Genomic DNA, 21,163 nt, shown 5'->3' on the forward strand with positions numbered 1-21,163 from the left:
CGCGCCGCACTGTGGCCTCCGCCCACACCAAACCAAAACCAACCTCGGGGAGCCACCCACAGTGTGAATTCGCCCACCCACCCTCAAATCCACCTTTCCCCTCAGCTTCCGGGTCAGATCACGGCTCACAGTCCTCCGCGAAGAGTAAGACACAAACAAGAGAGACTCAATGGCTTCCATCAACGACCTCGCGACAGCCGCCATCGCGAGCTCCTCGGGGCCCGAACCCGCAGCCGGGACATCCCCCGCCCCCGCCTCCTCGGCAGTGAGGGGCGCATTCATCGTCCTCGAGGGGTTGGATCGGAGCGGCAAGACCACGCAGGTCAAGCTTCTGGAGCAGAGATTCGTCGAGGAGGGTAGCAAGGTCAAGGTCATGAGGTTCCCGGGTGAGTTTACCAAGTAGAGCATATGAACCGAAGCTGATTCTAGATAGACAGGTCCACGCCCATTGGGCAGATGATTGATAGCTATCTCAAGAGTGATGTCGAGATGGACGACCATGTCATCCACCTCCTCTTCAGCGCAAACCGCTGGGAAGCAGTGTAAATACCCTCACCTAGGAGTCCTAAACATCCACTAACAAACCCAGTAAACAAATCCAATCCCTCCTCGCAGCTGGAACAACCATAGTCTGCGATCGCTACTACCACTCGGGCATCGTCTACTCGGCAGCAAAGCAGAACCCCTCCCTGACCCTCCCCTGGGCGCGCGCCCCAGAGCGCGGCCTCCCGCGGCCCGACCTGGTCCTCTTCCTCGACCTGACCGAGGAGCAGGCCCGGTCGCGCGGCGGCTGGGGCGGCGAGGTGTACGAGCGGTCTGAGATGCAGCGGCGAGTACGTGAACTCTTCTGGGGTCTGAGCATGGGCGGAAGGGATGTCACGGCGCAAGGGCTGGGGCTGGACGAGGGGGAGGGGTGGAAGCAGGAGGAGGAGGATCTCGTGGTTGTGGATGCTGGAGGAAGTGTTGAGGAGGTGGCGGAGGAGATATGGAGAAAGGTCAAGGGGAGGGTTGAGCAGGTTGAGAGGGGCGAGGTTGGAAGGACAGTGAGAGTTGTGAGATGAGCATTTCCTGTCACTTGCCTGAGTGAGCTCTCATTCATGATAGCCCTACAGGCCACAGAATAATTAATTGCACAATACACATCACTTCCAAAAGAGTACGGGATTTCAAATAAATGTGAAATTAATTCAAATCAAACAATGCAAAATGCAAATCACAAAACCGATAACAGTATCCCAGCTCTTGGTAGCCTGCAAGAAGAGAATCCCAATTCCTGCGCCATACACCATTATACTCCAGACCCCGGCATCAAAGCATTAAACTCGTACACACTTTTGTTGCGTTGTGCTATGAGCTTGTCGCTGGTTCTGCCTCGTCCTTGGAGCTTCCGCTTTCCCACAGCTCAAAGCTCTCGCCTGTCCCCTCGATGGGTTCTAGCACAGCAGCCTTGGATGATCCCTCTGTTGGCTTGGCCATGAGGGCCTCAATCTCTTCGGTGGGCTCTTCGGCCTTCTCTTCTGGCGCATACGCAAAGTCCTTGGTCATGTTGGACACCTCTGGCTCCGGCACCTCATCCTCATCCGCAGGTACAATAATGACAGAAGTCTCATCGCAACCCTCGGCGTAAAAGTCGGCAGTGTTCATTTCACCCAGCGCAACGCGTTCCTTCTCGACAACCATGTCGTCGGCGCTGACTCGCGCGGACCGGCGGGATGAGGTCTGAGATACGTCATCGGCGGGGGGAATGTTTTCCTTGTCGCGGCCCTCGGCACGGTCCCTGCTGCGCTTGCGTTCACTCTCCTCATCAGACGAAATATCGAGAACGCAGGTGCTGTGCTGGAGGAGGTTGGTCATCTCCTGCTCGGGGGTATCCTCGTGAATCTCAAAGAACCAGCTAGCCTTCATCTCTCCCTCGCCGAGAGCACTCAACGGCTCCTTGGGAGCAGGCTTGGAAGATCCATAACCGGGAATGGTGCCCTTGAGAGCGGCATCGAGAGAAAAGGGAGCAGCAGAGCCGAGGCTGAAGGAAGGGGGGTCCACGCGGGTGTAAGGTCCAAGGGCACGTCGGCGGCTCGAGGCCAGACCGGAACGCTTGGTTCGGGTGGGAGAGCGACCAGCGGGGGCGTAGAGGGGAGACGACTTGGTGATGCTTCCGGTGCTGAGCCTAGAGGCGGGAGACTTGGGCTGGAGGGTGCGGCGAGTCTTGGTTGGGCTGGTGAGGCGATCGGGAAGAGCAGAGGGAGCGGGGATGGGAGCAGCCTTGAGTACAAAGGCAGAGGGCTTGAGCATGTCCTTGGAGGAAGCCTTGGAGCGCTTAGCAAAGACGGATGGGTCAATGTTCTCAGAGTCGTCGGTGTCGATCAATTCGGCCTTGCGCTTTCCAGCAGTGGGAGGAAGAGCTGAGGGATGTTGTTAGAGTGATACTGGTATAACGTCCATGAATCCACCACATACCATTCTGCCTGTTCTTGAGACTGGTGAGGTTCTGGAGACGAGCCCCATCAAGGGGAGCAAAGGGTTGACGAGTGACGGCAGCCATGGTGACTGTCGTGTCGTGTCGCAAGTGAGAGGAGTGACTGAGTGAGCAAGGTCCAGTGGGCGGGGGCGAGTCCACGTCGAAGTGAGGCAATGCAGGAGGTGGACGATGCAGGTCGGAGGAGTTTGCTGAGTGTTTGTGTTTATTGATCGATGGCCGCGTCGATGTTTATGAGAAGCCCGTCTCAAAGAGGTCGACGTGTAAATGAGTGAGTAGAAAGGTATATAAGACCAGAGTCAGAGGGAGTGCTCGGGTAGAAAAGAGAGTGGATTTTGGTGTGTGAGGGCGCGTGCGGGAGGGAGGAGAGTCGGTAATAAGGGAGGACGCGGGCGTGGGCGGGCACGTCCACTACCTGGCACTACCCGCAGCACAGCTCGTACCCACTATCCACTACCCACTGTGACAGGCTCAGGCTGCGGCTGCAGATGATCCAATGGTCAATCCCCGCCAAATGAGACGGGAATGGAATGATCAGATTCTCTCTAGAGCTATTCAAGTCGTGTCGTGTCGTGTCGCTCTCGTCGTGGAATGTCTTGAACATGATAATCAATCCAAAACCCCTTTCCAAAGCCCAGAAGAAGCCTCTCTCTCTCCCATCATCAACCCTCAAAACCTCAGGCATCAACAACCCAATTCCCCCTCATGCCACTCAACGCGTCTATCCCCTGTACTGTCTCCGTAGGCCCCCAGCTCGCCTCTGCCCGTGTCACCGCTCCACTGCCAAGTACGGGCGCATCTCACCTGGCGCTGCTTGATTCGCCACACGGCCTGGCCTTGCGGGACGTGGCCGGCATGTCTCCACCGGCATCACGGCCAATCGTCGCGTCCATCTGTTGATGTCGCAAAAGCAAGGGAGACAGTCCAATGTATCTCTCACGCCAGTCAGCCCAGAGGTACTTGTTCGTCAAGTATAACACATCAGACACTGCACGGCTCGGCCCCGAAATAGCCTGGGCGTAGAGTCGACGCGCATCGCGTAACAACACTTTGATGCGTTCACGATGCGTCCACACGATTCCTATACCGTTGCACCACATCGTCAGCCGCCTGCCGTGCCGTGCCGTTGAACTGGTGATGCTTGCAGTACCCAACCGTCAAGTTTGCCCGTTGACAATCCATTGTTCCAATTCATTGTGCATCCATCTTATCTCGATGCCATCATCTATCTAGCTCTACCTCTAGTCCAATAACACGGCTGGTCGCGTCGATGCGGCCTCATCACAAACCCCATCACTCAATATACACCATACCTCCTACAATTGGCCCATCTTCCATCCAGCTGATCCACGGACACACCGCACCTTGGCCCATACAACTCCAGGCCTGGTCCCGGTCGAGCCGTATACACAACAACCCCTTCAGCCTGCCTACATAACAAGTCTCCTCCCCGATGCATCTTGTTTCCATTAAAGGGTCCGGCCACCCGCGTCCCCTAATAAACTTCCTCATCGCGTCCATTTTGTATCGTCGCGACCGTGTCCGTGTCGCATCCGCGCCCGAGGTGCAACATCAGCTTTGCCTAATGCACTCCTTTACATGCAGCCTGGAGGCTGGGGATGGGACCGCAACATTCGTCCCTCAGCCAAGTTTCTCATCAATGACCATCTGATCAGAAAATCTTCTGCTGTTTCTGCTGCGCCGTCGAGACGCCATCTTGTCGTGTTGGCCGTCATCAATACCTCGTCCGGCCACCTGGCTGCATAAGGGCAAGGGCATCGCCACGGTTTGCAGCTGGATTACTTCATCAGCCTGGCACAATTTCTTATGCTTTCTGTCTCTCCTGCTCCTGGCCCTTAGCCACCGTTACAGGTCCGAGGCCTGCATCTGGATCCATTGGCCCAGCGCAAAGCACCATCTGCCATCGTCTGTCCATCAAGTGATCGACCTGCCCTCTGGCTACTCAGCATTGGATCGACTTCTCACCGAGACATTGGCCCAGCCTCGAACACGGCGTTCATAACTGAATATCATTGAATAACTACCTTGGTCTATGGAGTGATAACAATACTGGCGTGTCTTCAGGTACTAATCGCCATGTAGTCTAATCATGTTGGTCCACCGGGGCCATCCGTGGCCCGTCCTCGACCATGCTCGTCCGCATCATCAGCCCGTCCTGTCATCCGTGTCCAAAGTCCCTCACTTGTCGTGCTGGAGATGGTGTGGCCCTGGGCCCGCGGACCTACTCGGCACCGACTCGTCCACCTCGAGGGTGTGTGGCCGGGGTGATTTGGCACGAGAGTTCACCGCATCATGTTGCAAATGATGAGCGTTCGAAGGCGGAGACCTTCTGGGAGAAGGGTTCGCATCATCTTGCAAAGAATGAGCAGTGGGTGATGGAGATTTAACTCGGGTCGTTGGGTCATGATGGAGATCATGTCCGGTATCCGAGGCCCTTCGTGGACGGAAGGAATCGACTTGATCATGACTCGAGCCATGGCCTCTGTGCCGGCTGGGACGAGTGTCAGTCCTGGGAGAGGTAACCTGCGCCTTGGTGTCGTCCCTGAGGTGATGGGTAGGAGGTGGATGCGTCAGGGAAGCCGGGTCTTTGCTGAGTCTATGGGGGGCTGAGTGGCCCTTGTACATGGCCGGCGTAGTTGGGTCCTGGCTGAGTTCGTGGGCGTTGACGAGGGTCGCATCTGTGGGCGCGACTGGATCACGGGCAATCGATCTCTCCCGCCTCCGGCTTGCGCTGGTACGGCGACTGCTCATCGAAGATGGAGTTGTAGTCGAACACTCTTCTGGGATGCATGGGAGTGGCTCATCGCATTCCGTGTTGGGAGTGGTTGTTTGACTTGTCGAGCTAGAACTCGAGGAATAAGTCATAGGGGAAGGTGGGATATACCCAGTGGAAGACGAGGCTCCGCTGGTTTTTCGAGACCTGGCTTGTCGAAGAATGATCTCATTCTCGGTTTGGATCAGAGTCTCGCTGGGACAGCAGCAGCTCACTGCCAAGTCCCGGCTCTTGTCGCCCTGGATGCCGTAAAAGTCTCGAACTTGGCCTCGAATGGCAGAGATGAAGCATCCGTAAACTGACTGCGTTAGGCTGATCACCAGAGAGGATCTTGGTACTCACAAGGCAAGCAGGATGCAAACATGCAGCAGTTGGACGACAGGAGGCGGACTTGACGTTCTGTGATGTCCTGGCCATCGCGTTCGTCAGAGGCGATCTTGAGACGAAGGTTGGCACGGCCGTAGACGATACAAGGGCAGCAGATCGATTCGAAGTAATCGCCACAGGCGGGCGATTCGGCGTTGTATTGCCATTCGCGTTGGTAATCCATGATGAGTGACGATGATGATGATGTGGAAGAGAAGATGGAGAGATGATGGAGGAAGTGAGTACGAGTGTACGCCGTACCTAGTTGCGGGAGAACCTGTAATGGTTGGCAGCTGCGGAGGAAGGAGCCGCAGAGGAAGGAGCAAGTGCATGGATGAAGGCATCTCGATGATGGGAGAAGAGGGCAGTAGCCAAGAGTTTGGCTGGGGAAGGAACCTGAAGTGGTTGGAAGCTACCGAGGAAAGAGCAAGTGCATCAGACGGAGACATCACCAGGAGTAACCGATGATGGCAATTGGGCATGTAGACCAGGTAGGTAAGGTTGTTCAACTTGACGATAATATTGTTCTAATCAATTGCAGTCTATTGATTTCAAGACCAGCTCGAGTGCCTCGCGTCTCCTTCACAGAATTGTAGAGCAGAGAGCTCTCATTACCTACTTCCACGACCAAGCAATGGGGGAAGAATCGAGCAAGAGGGAAGGACTACGGCATCAGATGAAGACGTTAGGAAATCACGGATCAGAGCAATTGGATAAGCAAGTAGCTACCGAGGTAGGTAGACCAGGCGAAAGGCATAATGAAACGGTTCAATTGATTGTAGCATAACTATCTAATGGCTATTCAGGTGCCTTTCCTCCTGGAGCAAGCATTTGAACACAGGAACTCTCATCAAACCGGCCATCCAGCATCCATGGCTACCATCAAGCAATTGTGGAATCAATCGAGCAAGAATGAGACATCACGACAGACGTGGGCATCGACCAACTCACAAAAGGTCCATGCAAGTTCCTTCCCGAGCTCAAACACGAAAGCGCGCCTTGGCTCAATGCCCCATCTATCTGCGACAACGGCATGAACGACCAAGGCATTGAATACAGGATCGATCATGGAAAGCAGAGCCTCACATCGAGATCACGTATCAGAGATTCAGATTTTGACCGACAGAAGGACAAAAGGGAAAACCAGAGCAAGCAGCCTCAAACCTTGTGCATCATTGGTCGCGGAGCAGCCGAAACATGCTAGAGGACGTGTTCCTGACGCGATGACTGGAACTGTGGACGACTGGAACTGTGGCCAACGCGATGGAAGGGTTGGATCCCAAATATTGAAGCTTCGTAGATAGTGTAGATTCCCTCCCGACGGCCGTGATTGACATCCGTCGATTGACAGCTCCTCCCGTTGGCTGCGCCACCAGACGCCCGCTGAACCATGCCAGTCTCGACTGCTCCCGATGCTGCGAGTGCTGGGGGACCCTGCATTAGTTCACCCGCGTTCTAGACCCTCGTCACACTCGTCGTTGCCCACCGGATGAACTCTCCCTCTCGACCAAGAGAGGAAGCTGTTGGCACACGCACACCAGTGACCTTCAAAGGAGGGGAAGAAGCATCGACGGAAGATGCCATCGAGCAAACTGTGTCAAACTCTGTCGCGTCGTGTCGGTCATTATCTGGTTCGGATAATGGATCGTCGGCAGAGGGAGGTGGGAAATTAGCCGCAATCTCTCCATCTCAGTGGTAGAATGGGATTTGCATAACGCTGCAACACATATGGGAACCGACGTAATGCCTCAAATAGCACCCTCTCTGATACGCGGACGATGCTACGCCATACGCGGACGCCATGTAGACGCCCGTACACGGCGCATCAGTTCAGTTGGGCACCCACTGAGACAAGAGCCTATCTTTCGGTCTCGTAGCGAGCACTCTCTTTACCGAGAAGACGAACGCTCAGTGGATGCTGCGCCCCAGAGTTGAAACGCAGCGAGATACGAAAGCGCGCAGGGAGGTCCAAGCATCAAAGGACGCGCGGATGTTGGCCGCTCGAGTTCGTTGCGAGGATAGGATTTCCTCCGGACCAACTGAGCGGGGTCCACGACGAGTTGAATCCAGTTGCACCATGCCAAGGAAGCATCCTGTTGCATCGGTGGCTGCGTTGGTCCTGTCAAACGTCGAGCAGAGTTTCCTTGATTCGAAGCTTGAGCTTGCTAGCTTGGAGTAGACGACGGCTACGGGCACGATAGAGGGCACAATGACAGTCCAGCAATGACATGACGGCAATGGAATCCCGTGGCGGTTCACTCCCGTTGGTGAACCTTGCCCTGTGCCTGGATCTGGATTTACTCATGAGGCTGTCTGTACCTTGCATCCTCATGTGGTTTCGGCTGTTGAAAAGTCACGGGATAGGCATAATGACCCCGAGTCTTGTGGTCAAGTCGAATGTCGCAGTCATGTCATGGATGGAGTCAAGGGAGAGACACGGCAGAGCGTGATGTGATTGATTGTGCGTGCTTTTCCAACGATATATCGAGATGCAGCACACGACTCGTCCCCCCTCCCGGCTGGTCGGCCCCTGGCCAAGACGGATGGTTCCCTCTAGGAGTGAAAGATGGTGGGCGAGTCAGTTCGTTCTCGGGTTCTTCTCCAGATGGATGGACCCATCTCGGTGGCGCTCGCACCGGCCAAGAACCATGGCGGATATCGGGTGAATAGCCTAGGCCGCCGCTAGACTGGAGGAAGAGGAGAAAGTCGAGTGAGCTATATTCCTTGTTGAGAGGGGATTCGTGGATTTGATTCGGTCTGTAGGCATGCGGCCATGCCACATGGGCGAGAATCTTGGGGATGAACGGGTCGTGACGCGCGTGACTCGACCTGACAGCGTTTGGCACTGGATCTGACCTTTGTAACTGGAATCAGGGTCAATATTGATACCGAGTGTAGAAGAGATGGACAGCCAAATGATGCCATCCTGTGTCCAGTGGCGATGGATCTAATCCATGGAACGCAGCGGCAGCGTCCCATCGCATGGAGTCAAGGTTAGGGGTAGCGTAGCGTAGAGGCCCCCCGCTGGCTGCGCGTTCCCGCCAGGCCCAAAAGCGGCAAGACCGCCCCTAGCGCACCCGCTTTGGGCCCAAGCGTCCAGGCGAGGTCTTGGAGATAGGCTCAAATCTCCCAGCGGGGGCTGCAGCACCTGTTTCTGCCGGGGGTCCATCTCCAAGGAACAAGGAGGCCGAGAACAGGGCCTGAACGAATGCCCCTAAACTCTCAGTCCCGTCCTCGTGGGCTCGTTCTTGTCTGGTCTGTGGCTTGAGGGTGCTCCTGTTTCTATTCAAAACCACAAGGTCCCTGCCCTGTCCGGGGTGATTCTGGTGTCTGGTTGTACTCGCAATCTCTCATCTTGCCCCTTGAGAACGACCTTGAACTTCTTTCTCCTTCAACCCTCCTGTCTCCATTGTTGGGAGGAAGAAAAAAGAGAGAGTGCAATATTCAACAATACACCATCTCCTCTCTTTATTGGCAGCTGATTCCCCTTCCTTTTGGCTCTCCTGACTCCCTCCCGGAACCGTTCCACTAACCGGCCGGACTTGAGCGAACCGAATCGCCAAAACGACCCATGCTCTGAGACCTCCCAAGGACGAACCAGCCCATCATCATCTGGCTTTGCCTTTCTTTGCTTCCTTTTCTCTAAGGATTCATTCTCCTTCGCCACCTCCCCAACGAAATAACGAAAGGCATCATTCTCTTGGCCTTTTTTACGGATACTCTCCTTGACCCATCATCTCCTCTGTTCTACTCGCCGCTCCTTTGCGAATACGATTCAATTCAGCGACTGCATTCTCGCCCTTGGCGTACGCGGCCTCCAACCAACCTCTTCCCCAATCGTCTCGGCGCAAACTTTCTCCCAAGCTTTGCTATTCAACGTCCTTGTGTCTCTTGACGGGTGATACAAAAAGGTATGTTCCAGTCCTCGCCCGTTTTGGTGCGACTGCCCCAGTCGCACGCGCATGTTGATGGTTCCATCTCCTTGGACACGCTCAACATCAACCTCGATCGCCACATTCGCGTCACCTGCAACGAGACTGACTGAAAATAGCTGCCGTTGAATCAGCTCAAATCATCTTGATTTAATTCATCGCCAATTCCTCGTCCTAGCAACTCTACTTCACCCTCTGGAACACATTCGCATTCACATCCATCACGATGCCTTCAAACTACGAGAAGCTCTCCCGCCCTAGTGGCCCCAGCATTGACACCCTCGCCCTCCCTGAAAAGGCCGCCTTCTCGACAAATACCACCGTCTGCCCCGACGACACTCCCACACCGCGCTCCGACCGGAGCACCAACCCCTTCGACACCGACATCGAGGCCATGGTCCCTACCCACACGACCGACTCCTCTTGCATCCAGCACAAGACATCTGCCAGTCCCCTCGCTAGGAAGAGCGACTGCCAGGTCTGGCCTGGCAAGGACCACTGGAAGCAAAAGGCCAAGGCAAACAAGGCAAAGAACCGCTGCACCTGCATGGCCAACCTCAGCCGCCGGAACCGCATCATCGTCAAGGTCCTCCTGGTGTTTCTCGTCGTGGGTATCGCCGTCGGCGTCGGCTTTGGCGTCAGCAAGCCCTTGAACGCCCCCATCTGGGGAGACAGGGACAACAAGCACTAAAGCACCTTTTTTCTCGTCTTTGGTTTTCGGATTTTCGATGCATCTTTAGATACCCCCATCGGCAAAAGCAGCAGCTACACCCGCCAGGGACTCGTCGACTGCGGCCCCTCGAGATCAGAACTCTGTACATGTAATCACCGGGACTTTCTTCTTCTACTATATTCTTTAGCGCGCTGGGGCTTTTTCACTCTTTTCATCATGAACGGCGTTGTGGTGTTTCTTATTTCTCCCTGTTGGAACCGGCGGGCATTCTTATATGGGACGGATTGAAGGAGTACAGAACCTTGGGGTCTTTTGTTCTTGATTGTTACTTTCTCGCTTCAGGTCTGCTCGTGATCATCTCGAGCCGGTATAGAGGTAGACCATAGAGTCAAAATGAAATACCTGCTCACTTGGCCAAGTGGCAGGAGGACATATGTCCAGTTTCAGCGAGAACACTTGAAGTACCTTCGCAGTCTGCCATGAGTTGATCACCTCTTACACCGAGATCAGAATGCTTACAGTGTAAGTCAGATTATGCATCTCATGCAGCCACGGCCCTTGTACGGCTCCACCACATCAAGCCAACATGCACCAGATCGTCAGGAACGAGATCAAGCTAATCAACCCAGATTGCGGGGAAATCAAAAGGACCCTAGATTCTTTCTCGCATTCCCGTATGCAGAAAAGGAAAAGAAGGCTGGAAATGCCGTCAAGTGGCCTGTCGAGCTCTGATGGAGGGGATCCACAAGCTTCCGCGGGTTCCGGAGGTGGGACGGTATAAGAGGAGCAAGACGCCCGGCTTACAGCGTGGAGCGGTGAGCCCGATGGTTACCGTTGTACAGCTTTTACTCGACTGGCTGTTTCTTTGGATGTTTGTGCTGTTCACCGCAGTTTGTGCTGCTATGCCGGTTGTGTGGCTATTCTCGACTACACCGCTGGAGACTCGATGCTCGTGACACTGGAACTGCAGCATCACATGGTTTGAGCAAACTTGGATATTGTGATGCTAACACGCCTTGGCTGTCATTCACACAGCCTCCTCATGCAGACGCACATTCTCCCCACTCATCATTGTGCTTCCAGCTCGTCCGTCTGTTCCCCGATCCCCATCCCGTCCCTCTCGGCGACGTCGGCAGCAAAGGTTCAGCGCCGTCATCTGTAACCAACTCCTCCGTCTCCCGAAGTGCGTCCTTCCACGGAAACTCTGCTCTCTTGATTCGAAATGGTCGTTGTGTAAGTTGGCGTCCGACTAGTCGTGCGTGGCGATCACGCTGGAGGGCGATGGAGATGGAGAGGATCCAGCAGAGGAGGACCACGTGGATGATGATGAAGCCGGCCACGACCCAGCGGTTATATGGTTGAGGATCCATGTCGCGTAGTGGTGAGTGTGTGAGCGTGTTGAACCGATGAGGACGGAGGTAGGTGTTTTGAGTCTTGAACCTCATGTTGCTGGATTTTATACACTGAGGCTCTCGGCAGGTGTAGCCCGTTATTGTCGATGTAGCCCGTTCCTCACGGCTCGCTCCGCCTGTGAATGGGATCGCTGTCAGTGATTCACAGCCGGAGGAAGCACCGTGATCTACATGATGGGAGAGTCAGGCTCCCGCTCACACGCATGCCTTCCTCGTGGTGTCGTAGTCTGAGACAAGACCGCACCCACGGCAACATGGCCGCGGAGAAGTCCGCGTGCCATCGACCTGTTCTGGATATGGTGTCTTCATTTCTGAATAGCGGTATCATCCACCTGGTGTAATTCATGGACCTTGGCTAGGTGTAATTGGTAGCCTTTGTTCAGTCGGGTCTCAAAGCGCAAACAAAGCACCTGGTCACAAAGACACAACAAAAGAACGACCTAGACAGGACATGAAAGGCCCAGCAATTGCTCCACTATAAATATTTAGCACATCGTTTACGCAATTCTTGCTTGAATACTAACTTAGAAAATCACCACTCTCAGATCTGTACAAAATGACACGGTTCACTCACACTCCCTCATTCTCCCACCTCCTCTGGCCACCAACCAGAGATGTGAGCAGCCTCGCAGGAAGGGAAGAGTCCAAGAACAGCTCTACAGCATGGGCTATTGTCGCCGTTGGCCTGATTATTGTACTCCCTCTCCTTGGGGGTGGAGTCGTCAAGCTCTACCAGCATGTAAAGAAGAAGAGGGCTCGTAGGGCGGATGTTGAGCAGGGCACGGCCAGTGCATAGAAGAAGTAGAATAATTGAGAATTCGTGAGACTCCCGAAGTACAAAGTTTTGCTCAAGATGGCGCGAGTGTTGACATTTGCCTTGGTTAATACACAGGAGTTTCGATGCCTACCTACATACTAGACAAAGAGAGCTATACAAGTGGACGAACTTCACCACAAAGAGCTACGTAGAGCAGGAATAAGTAGATTGTACCATGCCTCACCTCCATGAAGAGCCGCCAAAGTTGCTGTGCACACTGAAGAGTCCTAATTGGCCGACCTAATAGGTCTCGGTGTGGGTTAAATTTGCAGTGAATGGGCTCACAACTGGTCGCACACTTCTCACATCTGTGCAGCACAGCCTTCCTGTCATTTCTAAGGGATCTATGTCAGTCCTCCATGTTGACCGCAAAGATCCATCCATCAGTGGGCAAATCTGTTGATAATTCCGCGTTCAAGAGTACAACATCGCCTAACTGTGAAACCGCGTTCAGTAGGGTCAAGAGCCGAAACTTGAGTTCTGATTCATCATGCCTTGTCATTAGCCATGCTCGAAATTACCATGTAGTGCAGTGCAGTGAGTGTACCATGGAGGGTACAGGCGAAAAGCCCTGTTCGTTGGGCCTCGGCGTGGGTTAGTTTTGCAGTGCAGAGTGGCCTTCCTTGGTGCTTTGACTAGTTGGGTAACCTCCCTCAGGCGTTAGTATCATGCAGTTAGCAGCACTGCCTATCTTTAGTGAGGCTATTGGCGCCATTGGTCGTCTTTTCCTCCCAGTTTTTGAGACTGTCGAAGTAGAATGTTTTGTTTGAGATTACGCGAGTGCTTACTTGTCTTTTAGTCTATACACAGGAGTTTCAACGCCTAGCTACCTAGGTAGAGAGTGTTGTTCAAGGGGCTGAGTTCGTTTTGATGAGTAGGACTACGGATGCTAAAGTACGCTTCACCTCCATACAGAGCCGCCAAATCTGCTGTGCACGTTGGATAGCTCTAATTGGCTGATTTACTAGGCCTCTGTTTGGGTTAAATTTGCAGTGAAGATGGATCCGTGGCAGCATCAGTTTGACTGACAACATACCTAAGGCCGTGATGTGTTCTCATTGATGGACTGCGAAAAGCCCTGTTCGAGGGACCTCGACGTGGGTTAATTTTGCAGTGCAGAGGGGCCTCCCCCAGGCGTTAGCATCATGCAGTTAGCAGCACTGCCTATCTTTAGTGAGGCTGTTGGCGCCATTAGCCGGCTTTTCCTCCCAGTCCTCGGTGAGAGATCCATCTCGGCCCTACGAGTTGACAATATTGGCTTGTCCAGCACGAAATGGGCGATGAAATCACCCCAAGTTTAATAAAGAGATGGCCCGTCCACATGAATAGATATCCGTACAATGTAGTACGACACCATGAGTTTACTGTGGATGGACTGGGTAGGCGAAAAGTCCTGTTGGGGGATCTCTGCATGGGTTAAATTTGCAGTGAAGGATGCACAACGACTCGTGCCGCCGTAGGCAGTACAGGTCGCCTCCCTACCCTCTTCGTAGGATTCCTCTTAATCACCATACTGTCTCAGATTCTATGACCAAGGCTTGGTGGTCCTCATGCAGTGTGCCGTCTGCTCAGATAGTGGATAAAGTCATCTGTCTAACAGAGAGTAGGCATATAGTTTGAACTTCTGTATCCGAAAGCAAACCACAGGTTACAAGCGCTCTTTGTTCGCTCCGGAAGATGCCTAGAGATGACTGCCACTCTGCATTCTGCCTCATCTTTGTGAGCTTCAAGTTTCCATGAAGATTGAGCGGTTCTAATTGGCTGCCTAACAAAGCCTCAGGGCGGGTTAGGTTTGCAGTGAAGGGCCGGATGCCCGTTCCCGTCCCCTTCGCGCCTGACCTTTTTTTTGCTGACCACCAACCTTAGTAGCTTGTTCCTTACACACGCAGCACGGACTGAGATTTCCCTGTTCTTTCCAGGGATCAGTATTGACCCCCTTTACACTGGGGAAGCCTCCTCTGTCACCAGGGCTTGATATCCTTGTGCCAGCTAGTAGTGAGTAAAAGGGTAAAATGCTTCCATTTGATACGAAGCTTGCTACAAGGCGCAAATAACACCGGGGTAACTCCATCACGGTTCAAACTGTAGCAAATACGGAGTATAAGGTACAGGAGTCATTCGTGAGGCTTGTTCTTGGCGATTATTGTATCAGGCCCATGAGAGTTGCTGGAAATGCTATGTAGCTACCTCGAACGTTCACAATTGGCCGGCTTATTGATGTAAAGTCCCCCTTTGGTTGAGTTAAATTTGCAGTGAAGAGGCAGCGTCGGGATGATGGCCAGGAGCACAAGATGGGCCTCCACTACGCCAGGCCTGACCACCGTAACCAGGATGGAACGATAAAGCCGACCTCCCAGGGCTTGTCTCACAACACTGTCTACATGGCGCTATGGAAACTGGCGCTGGTCCTCAGCGTGGATCCTCACCCGGAAGTGCAACGAGAGGCGACCATCGTGGTCGACTTCATCCACCATGCCCTCCTCAACTCGAGTGTTGGCGCCCCAGCACAGCTAGTCATGGCTGAGATCCAGAAGCGTGCTTCGAGGTTGGCACACCGTCACACGCCCAGCGCCAGTCAACGGACCAGCGCCGCGGGCCCTCAAGTTACGCAACCACTGCCTTCCCCTGGACTGCTCCGTAGGACTGCCAGTCTCCTACTCCCTTCGTTGATGAACACCGAGGACAGGTCAAGACCATCGACACCGACAACACCAACTCCACCCATCGAGCATCTGCATGTGTTCGCGACCTAGCTCGGCCGCTCATTCGGCAAGCCGTGCAGTTTAGGCCACCTCTTCCTCATGTGTTTCCCAGGGATGCATCTTTGCCCTCCCTTGCTACTCTAGGTCAGCGCCTCCGATCACTAGGGCCTAATATATCCTCATGTAAGTCTGCCGTCTGCTGGGATAATTGGTCTATCATCTATCTAGTAGTGAGGAAATTGAGTTAAATGTCTGCCCCCAGAACCAAGCTTACTGCAAGTACGTTGTATTTGCTATGAACAACAGGGAAATGGGTGTTGTCGTGTTATGCCTTGCCTTGGAGAGCTCAAGTTGCTGTGTACGTCCAACTGCTTTGATTGGCCGGCCAAGAAGGACCCTAGGCGTATTTAATTTGCAGTGAAGAAATCCTGAAGTTATTATCTTAAAACATAACGAACGTTCCAACCGGTCGGTCGGTTTATTGAAGTCGAGCCTCCCTCTACGTGGTTTAATATTGCAGTGAAGGCGTCGAGACGACTGTCCCGATTGCCCGGTTTGCTAAAGCCGAGTCTCCCATAATGTGGGTTAAAATTGCAGTGCAGACCAAGGCCGACCAACAAAACTTTGGCCTCCCTCCGTGCGGGTTAAATTTGCAGTGAAAAGAGGTTCGCAGATGTGATGGCCGATGTACTCGCCAAAGTTACAGCTAAAGTTACAGCTGGAGTAACACTCAATGTTTGCCCTTCATCCAATGATGGCTGAGCTTCTGCCATAGGACATTGACTCAAGCGCACCGAAATGGAAGCCACCCATGGGTGAGACACGCTCATTTCAGCTGTTCTGAACAATCGACAACATTGACAAAGGCCTGGGAATTCTCATAGTATAGGCCTTGGTTGCCCACAACCTTAACTTGGTGGGTAGATCCCCAATCCAGGGTTTGCTGGGTACTCTCTAGTTCTATGTGCCGTGTAAACAATGAGAAATGAGTTATCTGCTTAAAAGGTTATGTAAAATTGAAAGGGATCCGCGGAGGGCATTGTTGTGCTTGGGTTAAGCTTTGGGAGTTCCCATTGTTCTCACTCTACTGCCAAGAGTCCATGTTCTACTGAACATTCTTGAGAATACATGTTTGTGGGTAATGTTCTGTACTCAATGACGCTTGTTCTCTAACAAACAACCTTCATTGTTCCTCAACCCACTAAACCACTACTCCTATCCCTATTTAACTCTCCAACTACACATCCTGAACTAACCATCACAGCCTCCAAAATCTCTCCGCACGAGAGATCAAGGTAACTCCCATGGCCCCCTGCAACACACACCAAAACACCCCTTTTACACCCCCTTTCCGCAAGATCCCCTCGTATCACCACCTCACAACTCGCGAGGAAGAGTCCCCAACAGAATTTCACATCATCGCCTTGGTAGTTATCTTTGGAGTCGTAGTCCTCCTCTTCCTCTTTGTCTTCATCATGTCCTTCGCCCCCTGGCGCAAAATCTCCAGGAGGGCACAGTATGAGCAGGTTGATCAGGAAGAGGCACACGAACTAGAAGGGAACGAACGCCAGGACTGGCCTCTCATCGTTGACACCCATCCAGTGAACCCCCGGCGTCCCTGTTTGGAGGAACAGATTCGCAAGCTATGGGAGTCTTCACGCGAAAAGCAGCGTTCCCCCGCGCGAGTGGCAAAGACTCGAGACTCGATGGACCTGAATGACTTTGATGATGTCGACTTGGCAACTCCTTGGAAGAAGGATCAGACGTATGACCCAAAGACAAACTACAAGGACGATGTGGAGGACAAGGGGGAACGAAAATGGGTTAAGCAGCCGGTCAAGGGACAGGGAGCTAATCACAAGACTAGCGATGAAAACGCGAGTAACAAATCGACCAACGCCAAGAAATTGGCTTGAACTCGTATCAGACCGCATAGCCTATTATCTTCAGGGCCTGTATATTAGCAATCGACTCTTTAACACCTTGTCTCATCTTCGCACAGCAACCGCTCATTCCTCATCTAATGCTACCTCGTCTCTCATCCTAGCATACATCATCCCCCTGAGCCAACAATACGATTAACGTTGCAGCTGTTTCATGATATCCTTCTGATATCCCCTGTAGCTCCTCCAGGACAGCAATAAAGGCAGCTGAGCACACCCAGCAGGTAATGTAGATGCGCACCCGCGCGCCAGAAGATACCCATGTGATTTATCTATCCTTGAGAGGTTATCCCGACCTCTCCATTATCCGTAAAGTATAATAAGACAATTGAGTTTAGTGCAGAAGCAGAGTCAGTAAGCAATAAGGAAGGGAAGGGAGTCGACCCAGTGGTGTGTAAGACAAAGGGAAAGTCGCGCGCATCAAAGGCAAGTTACAAGGACAGTTTTACTATTTCATTCTTCCTAGCTGACTGTAGATAAGCCGGCCAGTAGGCGCATCATGTGGCGCCTGCGATGCTGTTCTTCCAGCTCGCGGTGTATGGTTCGTCATTGTTGTCGGGTATCTCGACGTGATAACATAAGATGGCCTGTCTGAGACATGGTCTAGACGTAGTCTTGGTAGGATGCGTATCATCACACAGACTGATATAACAATAGGGGCTCGCCGACGTTTTCGATTTCGGGGATTGTGCACTTGAGGTCGAATGCCTTGGATAGTACGATCTTGAAGATCTATAATGGTCAGTGGTGCATCAATGGAAACCTTACGGGACTCACCTTTTGCACGTTGATGCTATGACTTGTACTTGAAAAGATCAAGGCTGCTCTCATGGCCTTGGCAAACCGTCTCGCCTATTTCCGTTAGTCAAATCAACATGATGGACCGCCCAACGCACCTGATTTGAGATCTCTTCTTGGTCCTGGGGAGGAAAGTTGACAAAATGATCATACTTGGTTCCCACAAGGATGGGAATTGCCGTTTTGTTGAAACCCCGTCCCTGGCGATACCACTCCTTGATGCTGTTCAGGGTGCTCTTGCGTGTGAGGTCAAACATGAAGAGTATGGCGACGGCGTCGTTGCATACTAGCGGCAGCATGTTGACGAATTCTCTTTGACCGCCCAAGTCCCAGATGGAAAAGGTGATTTCTGTATTACGGATGGAAATTGTCTTTTCCATAAAGTTGACGCCCAGGGTCTGAATGTAGTCCTCGTCCCAGCTGCCCTCGACGTACTTGACCATGAGCGACGTCTTGCCGATCTGGGCATCGCCCACCATGCCAACCTTGATCACAACATGGTTACGGCCGTTGGATGAAGGTTCGCCTGCGCCTTGCCGATAGTCATTGTAGGCCTGGTGTGCGGGGTTGGACAGGCCGCTAGCTGGTCGGGAGATTGGAGGCGCCGGTTGGACAGGAGGGGTGTATCTGGCCGAAGGATCCTCCTCTGGTTTGGGACTATTGGCGAGGCCCTGGTCGAGGGATGTGCTCTGTTGATGACGGAAACCGTTGCTGCTGGAGGCGACATGCGGAGAGCCCTCGATACCGCCTAGAGTGTCGTCGGGGACTTCACGTGGGGGAGGAACCTCGGTCTCCATGGTGTCGACGGCGATGACGGGAGCGTCGGGAGGGGGAGGAATGGGGTCGGGGATGGTGGCCGTGGCCGCGGTGATCGTTGAGTCGTCCAGGGTGAATAGCAGTCGATGTCGCGATGGGGAGAGTAGTGGTCAAGGCTGAGTGAAGCAGCGGTTGGATGGAGGCGAAGGAGCGTGTGGGGGGTCGAAATGAGCGAGAGTCAAGGTCGGTAGAGAACGTGGTTGGAGCGGACGAGGCGCCTATAGCGGTCGGAAGAAGACAAGGACAGACTGGTCAAGAGCTTGTTCGAGGCATGAAGCTGAGATGGAGTCGGCAGAGTAGCGTAGCGTAGCAGTGGGGAGTAGTAGCGGCGGCAGTGGGAGCTGAGCTGAGGCCCAGGCCAGGCACTCGTCGGTAAGTGGTCGTGTGTGCTCCGAGAAGGCTGTCGGTGGCGGAAGCAAAGAGACTCCACGGGATCGTGTCTGGGGCCTAGGGACTCGAAACGAAAAGCCACCCGACAGGCTCAAGAGGGGGAAAACAGACAGGACAGGCTGTAGGGAGCCGACGTGGTGGCGGACCTAGTGAGACAAGGTCTCGGAGGGGGTTACGAGGAGATGATGGATCCAGGCCTGGAAGGTAGACGGCGGTAGGGAGAGAAAGAGGGAGACGCCTGGACTGACAGTCAGTCAATCTCTGGCGACAAGAACTTGAAGTGAAGGGACCGAAAGGGACTGACAAGGGGCGAGGGCGATGGCTATTCGTCGCTGGGCTTTTGGAAGAGGTGATGGTGGTGAGCCTCTCACTTGGCCTGGGCGGTTGCGAGTCCCGGGACGGAATTTCAAGGCACCGGTTAAGCCACACGGGCAGGAGATTTGACTTATGCTGCGCTGTGATGGAGTCGCTGCAGCAGGAAGAGAAAGAAAAAAGAGAAAAGAGAAGAGAATGGAAATTCAAGACACGGCTCTCTCTCCTCTCTGATCCACCCCGCCCGAGTCGGTCGATTAGAGTTGGCTAGACCTTAGTTCAGCCCGTGTTGTTAATGATGGCGGCCTTTGACCTCTGGGCCATGTGGAGTGGAGTTTTTGCTGCTGTTTAGTTTCGGGAGACGACGCGTTACAGAGCTAAACGCTCAGGGCGCGTCTGCGACGAATGGTTGGTTGAGACACGGGGCAGATGGCTGGCTGACGAGCAAACAATGATGCAATTGGAGCCAAACAGTCTGGATCACAATGACTCGGTTTTATCTGAGCATTGTCTCGTAGCAAACAACTTTGAGCAGACAGCCTTTACATGCTTTAGAGCACGGATAGTGGCTATCCTTTGGGTATCATTTACCATCAGCCCAACTCATCATGCATCGTCAGTAAACAAGCAACCAATGTTTTCATGTTGTTTGTTTGCATCCGCCTGTGCGACATCATCGCTTGGTCAATTGGCCCCATGCCGCACGTACATATAGCTGCCTGCCTCCACGGATAAGCAAGAAGTCTTGATCTCGGGATCATCGTCATGCAGAGCCAACTCATCACAGCTGTCACTCTTGATGCTCATCAGATCTAATCTTGACTCAAAAGACCCTTGACCCTGCATCTGTTTATACATGTTGCAAGTAAACAACTTGACCATGTTGACTTGTGAAACTTGTCCATTGTCCGATCCCTGATTGGTTCAGCTCACTCCGTCAAACATGTGCATCATGAACAAAACTCACACACACGGGTCCCGTGCTGACTAAGCTTCCGGGTTCAACCTCCGAAAACCTGCCGCTCGGCCCTTGTTCTCCGTAGTGCCGTTCCATTCGGTTGCTTGCGGGCAGAGCTTGTGAGAACTTGACTGATATCACCAACTCGGCAGATCTCGTCCAACCCCTCTCACCAACCCATCCACTCTCCCACACTCACAATGGCCTCAATTGCCCGGTCCCTGCGCGTCGCTGCGCCTCTGGCCAAGGCTTTTGCCCCTCGCGCTGCTCCCATGGCCCGTTCCTCCATGCGAGCATTCTCCACCACCAAGCTGAGTGAGTTGCGCCCATCTCTCTACAATTGCGACAGAACTAATTGAGGACAAGGCCTCGCCCGTAGGTACACCAAGGACCACGAGTGGATCGACCTCTCGGCCGACAAGAAGCACGGCTTCGTCGGCATCTCCGAGTACGCAGCCGAGCAGCTCGGCGACGTCGTCTACGTAGAGCTCCCCGAGACTGGCGTCCTGGTCGAGCAGGGCGACCAGGTCGGCGCCGTCGAGTCGGTCAAGTCAGCCAGCGACATCAACGCCCCGATCCGACTGCGCGTCACCCAGGTCAACGACAACCTCGAGGAGAAGCCCTCCACCATCAACAAGGTCCCCGAGGACGACAGCGCCGGCGGCGGCTGGATTGTCAAGGTCGAGGTTGACGAGGAGGGCGCCAAGCAGTTTGACGAGCTGATGGACATTGAGGCCTACAAGGCCTTTGCTGGCAGCGACCACTAAAGAGTCAGTT

At 53.5% G+C, this 21,163-nt stretch overlaps 6 protein-coding genes and 1 pseudogene across 7 annotated transcripts, besides 1 other annotated feature; 4 read left to right on the forward strand and 3 right to left on the reverse strand.

The window, feature by feature from the left end:
* Positions 1 to 169: 169 nt before the first annotated feature.
* On the forward strand, positions 170 to 1,061 carry NCS54_00999900 (DTMP kinase; the record flags this gene model as incomplete). The annotated part of the gene is made up of 3 exons (XM_053155322.1): positions 170 to 386; positions 434 to 542; positions 590 to 1,061. The coding sequence occupies 3 exons, from the start codon at positions 170 to 172 to the stop codon at positions 1,059 to 1,061; spliced, it is 798 nt and encodes a 265-aa protein (XP_053011297.1).
* Positions 1,062 to 1,347: 286 nt separating this feature from the next.
* NCS54_01000000 (Hypothetical protein) lies at positions 1,348 to 2,539 on the reverse strand (the record flags this gene model as incomplete). Its single annotated transcript, XM_053155323.1, has 2 exons — positions 1,348 to 2,399; positions 2,455 to 2,539. 2 exons carry the CDS (start codon positions 2,537 to 2,539, stop codon positions 1,348 to 1,350), a joined length of 1,137 nt encoding a protein of 378 aa, XP_053011298.1.
* Positions 2,540 to 4,720: 2,181 nt separating this feature from the next.
* On the reverse strand, positions 4,721 to 5,817 carry NCS54_01000100 (annotated as a pseudogene). Its single transcript has 2 exons — positions 5,610 to 5,817; positions 4,721 to 5,565 (listed from the first exon to the last, which is right to left on the reverse strand).
* Positions 4,721 to 5,817: a sequence feature.
* Positions 5,818 to 9,791: 3,974 nt separating this feature from the next.
* NCS54_01000200 (Hypothetical protein) lies at positions 9,792 to 10,256 on the forward strand (the record flags this gene model as incomplete). The annotated part of the gene is made up of 1 exon (XM_053155324.1): positions 9,792 to 10,256. The coding sequence occupies one exon, from the start codon at positions 9,792 to 9,794 to the stop codon at positions 10,254 to 10,256; it is 465 nt and encodes a 154-aa protein (XP_053011299.1).
* A 6,217-nt stretch (positions 10,257 to 16,473) lies between these two features.
* On the forward strand, positions 16,474 to 17,085 carry NCS54_01000300 (Hypothetical protein; the record flags this gene model as incomplete). The annotated part of the gene is made up of 1 exon (XM_053155325.1): positions 16,474 to 17,085. One exon carries the CDS (start codon positions 16,474 to 16,476, stop codon positions 17,083 to 17,085), a length of 612 nt encoding a protein of 203 aa, XP_053011300.1.
* A 660-nt stretch (positions 17,086 to 17,745) lies between these two features.
* On the reverse strand, positions 17,746 to 18,707 carry NCS54_01000400 (Septum-promoting GTP-binding protein 1; the record flags this gene model as incomplete). Its single annotated transcript, XM_053155326.1, has 3 exons — positions 17,746 to 17,844; positions 17,890 to 17,964; positions 18,009 to 18,707. The coding sequence occupies 3 exons, from the start codon at positions 18,705 to 18,707 to the stop codon at positions 17,746 to 17,748; spliced, it is 873 nt and encodes a 290-aa protein (XP_053011301.1).
* Positions 18,708 to 20,586: 1,879 nt separating this feature from the next.
* Positions 20,587 to 21,153, forward strand: NCS54_01000500 (Glycine cleavage system H protein; the record flags this gene model as incomplete). Its single annotated transcript, XM_053155327.1, has 2 exons — positions 20,587 to 20,701; positions 20,753 to 21,153. 2 exons carry the CDS (start codon positions 20,587 to 20,589, stop codon positions 21,151 to 21,153), a joined length of 516 nt encoding a protein of 171 aa, XP_053011302.1.
* Positions 21,154 to 21,163: the final 10 nt, after the last annotated feature.

Source organism: Fusarium falciforme, chromosome 8 (assembly GCF_026873545.1).
Source record: "Fusarium falciforme chromosome 8, complete sequence".
NCBI classification, from domain to species: domain Eukaryota; kingdom Fungi; phylum Ascomycota; class Sordariomycetes; order Hypocreales; family Nectriaceae; genus Fusarium; species Fusarium falciforme.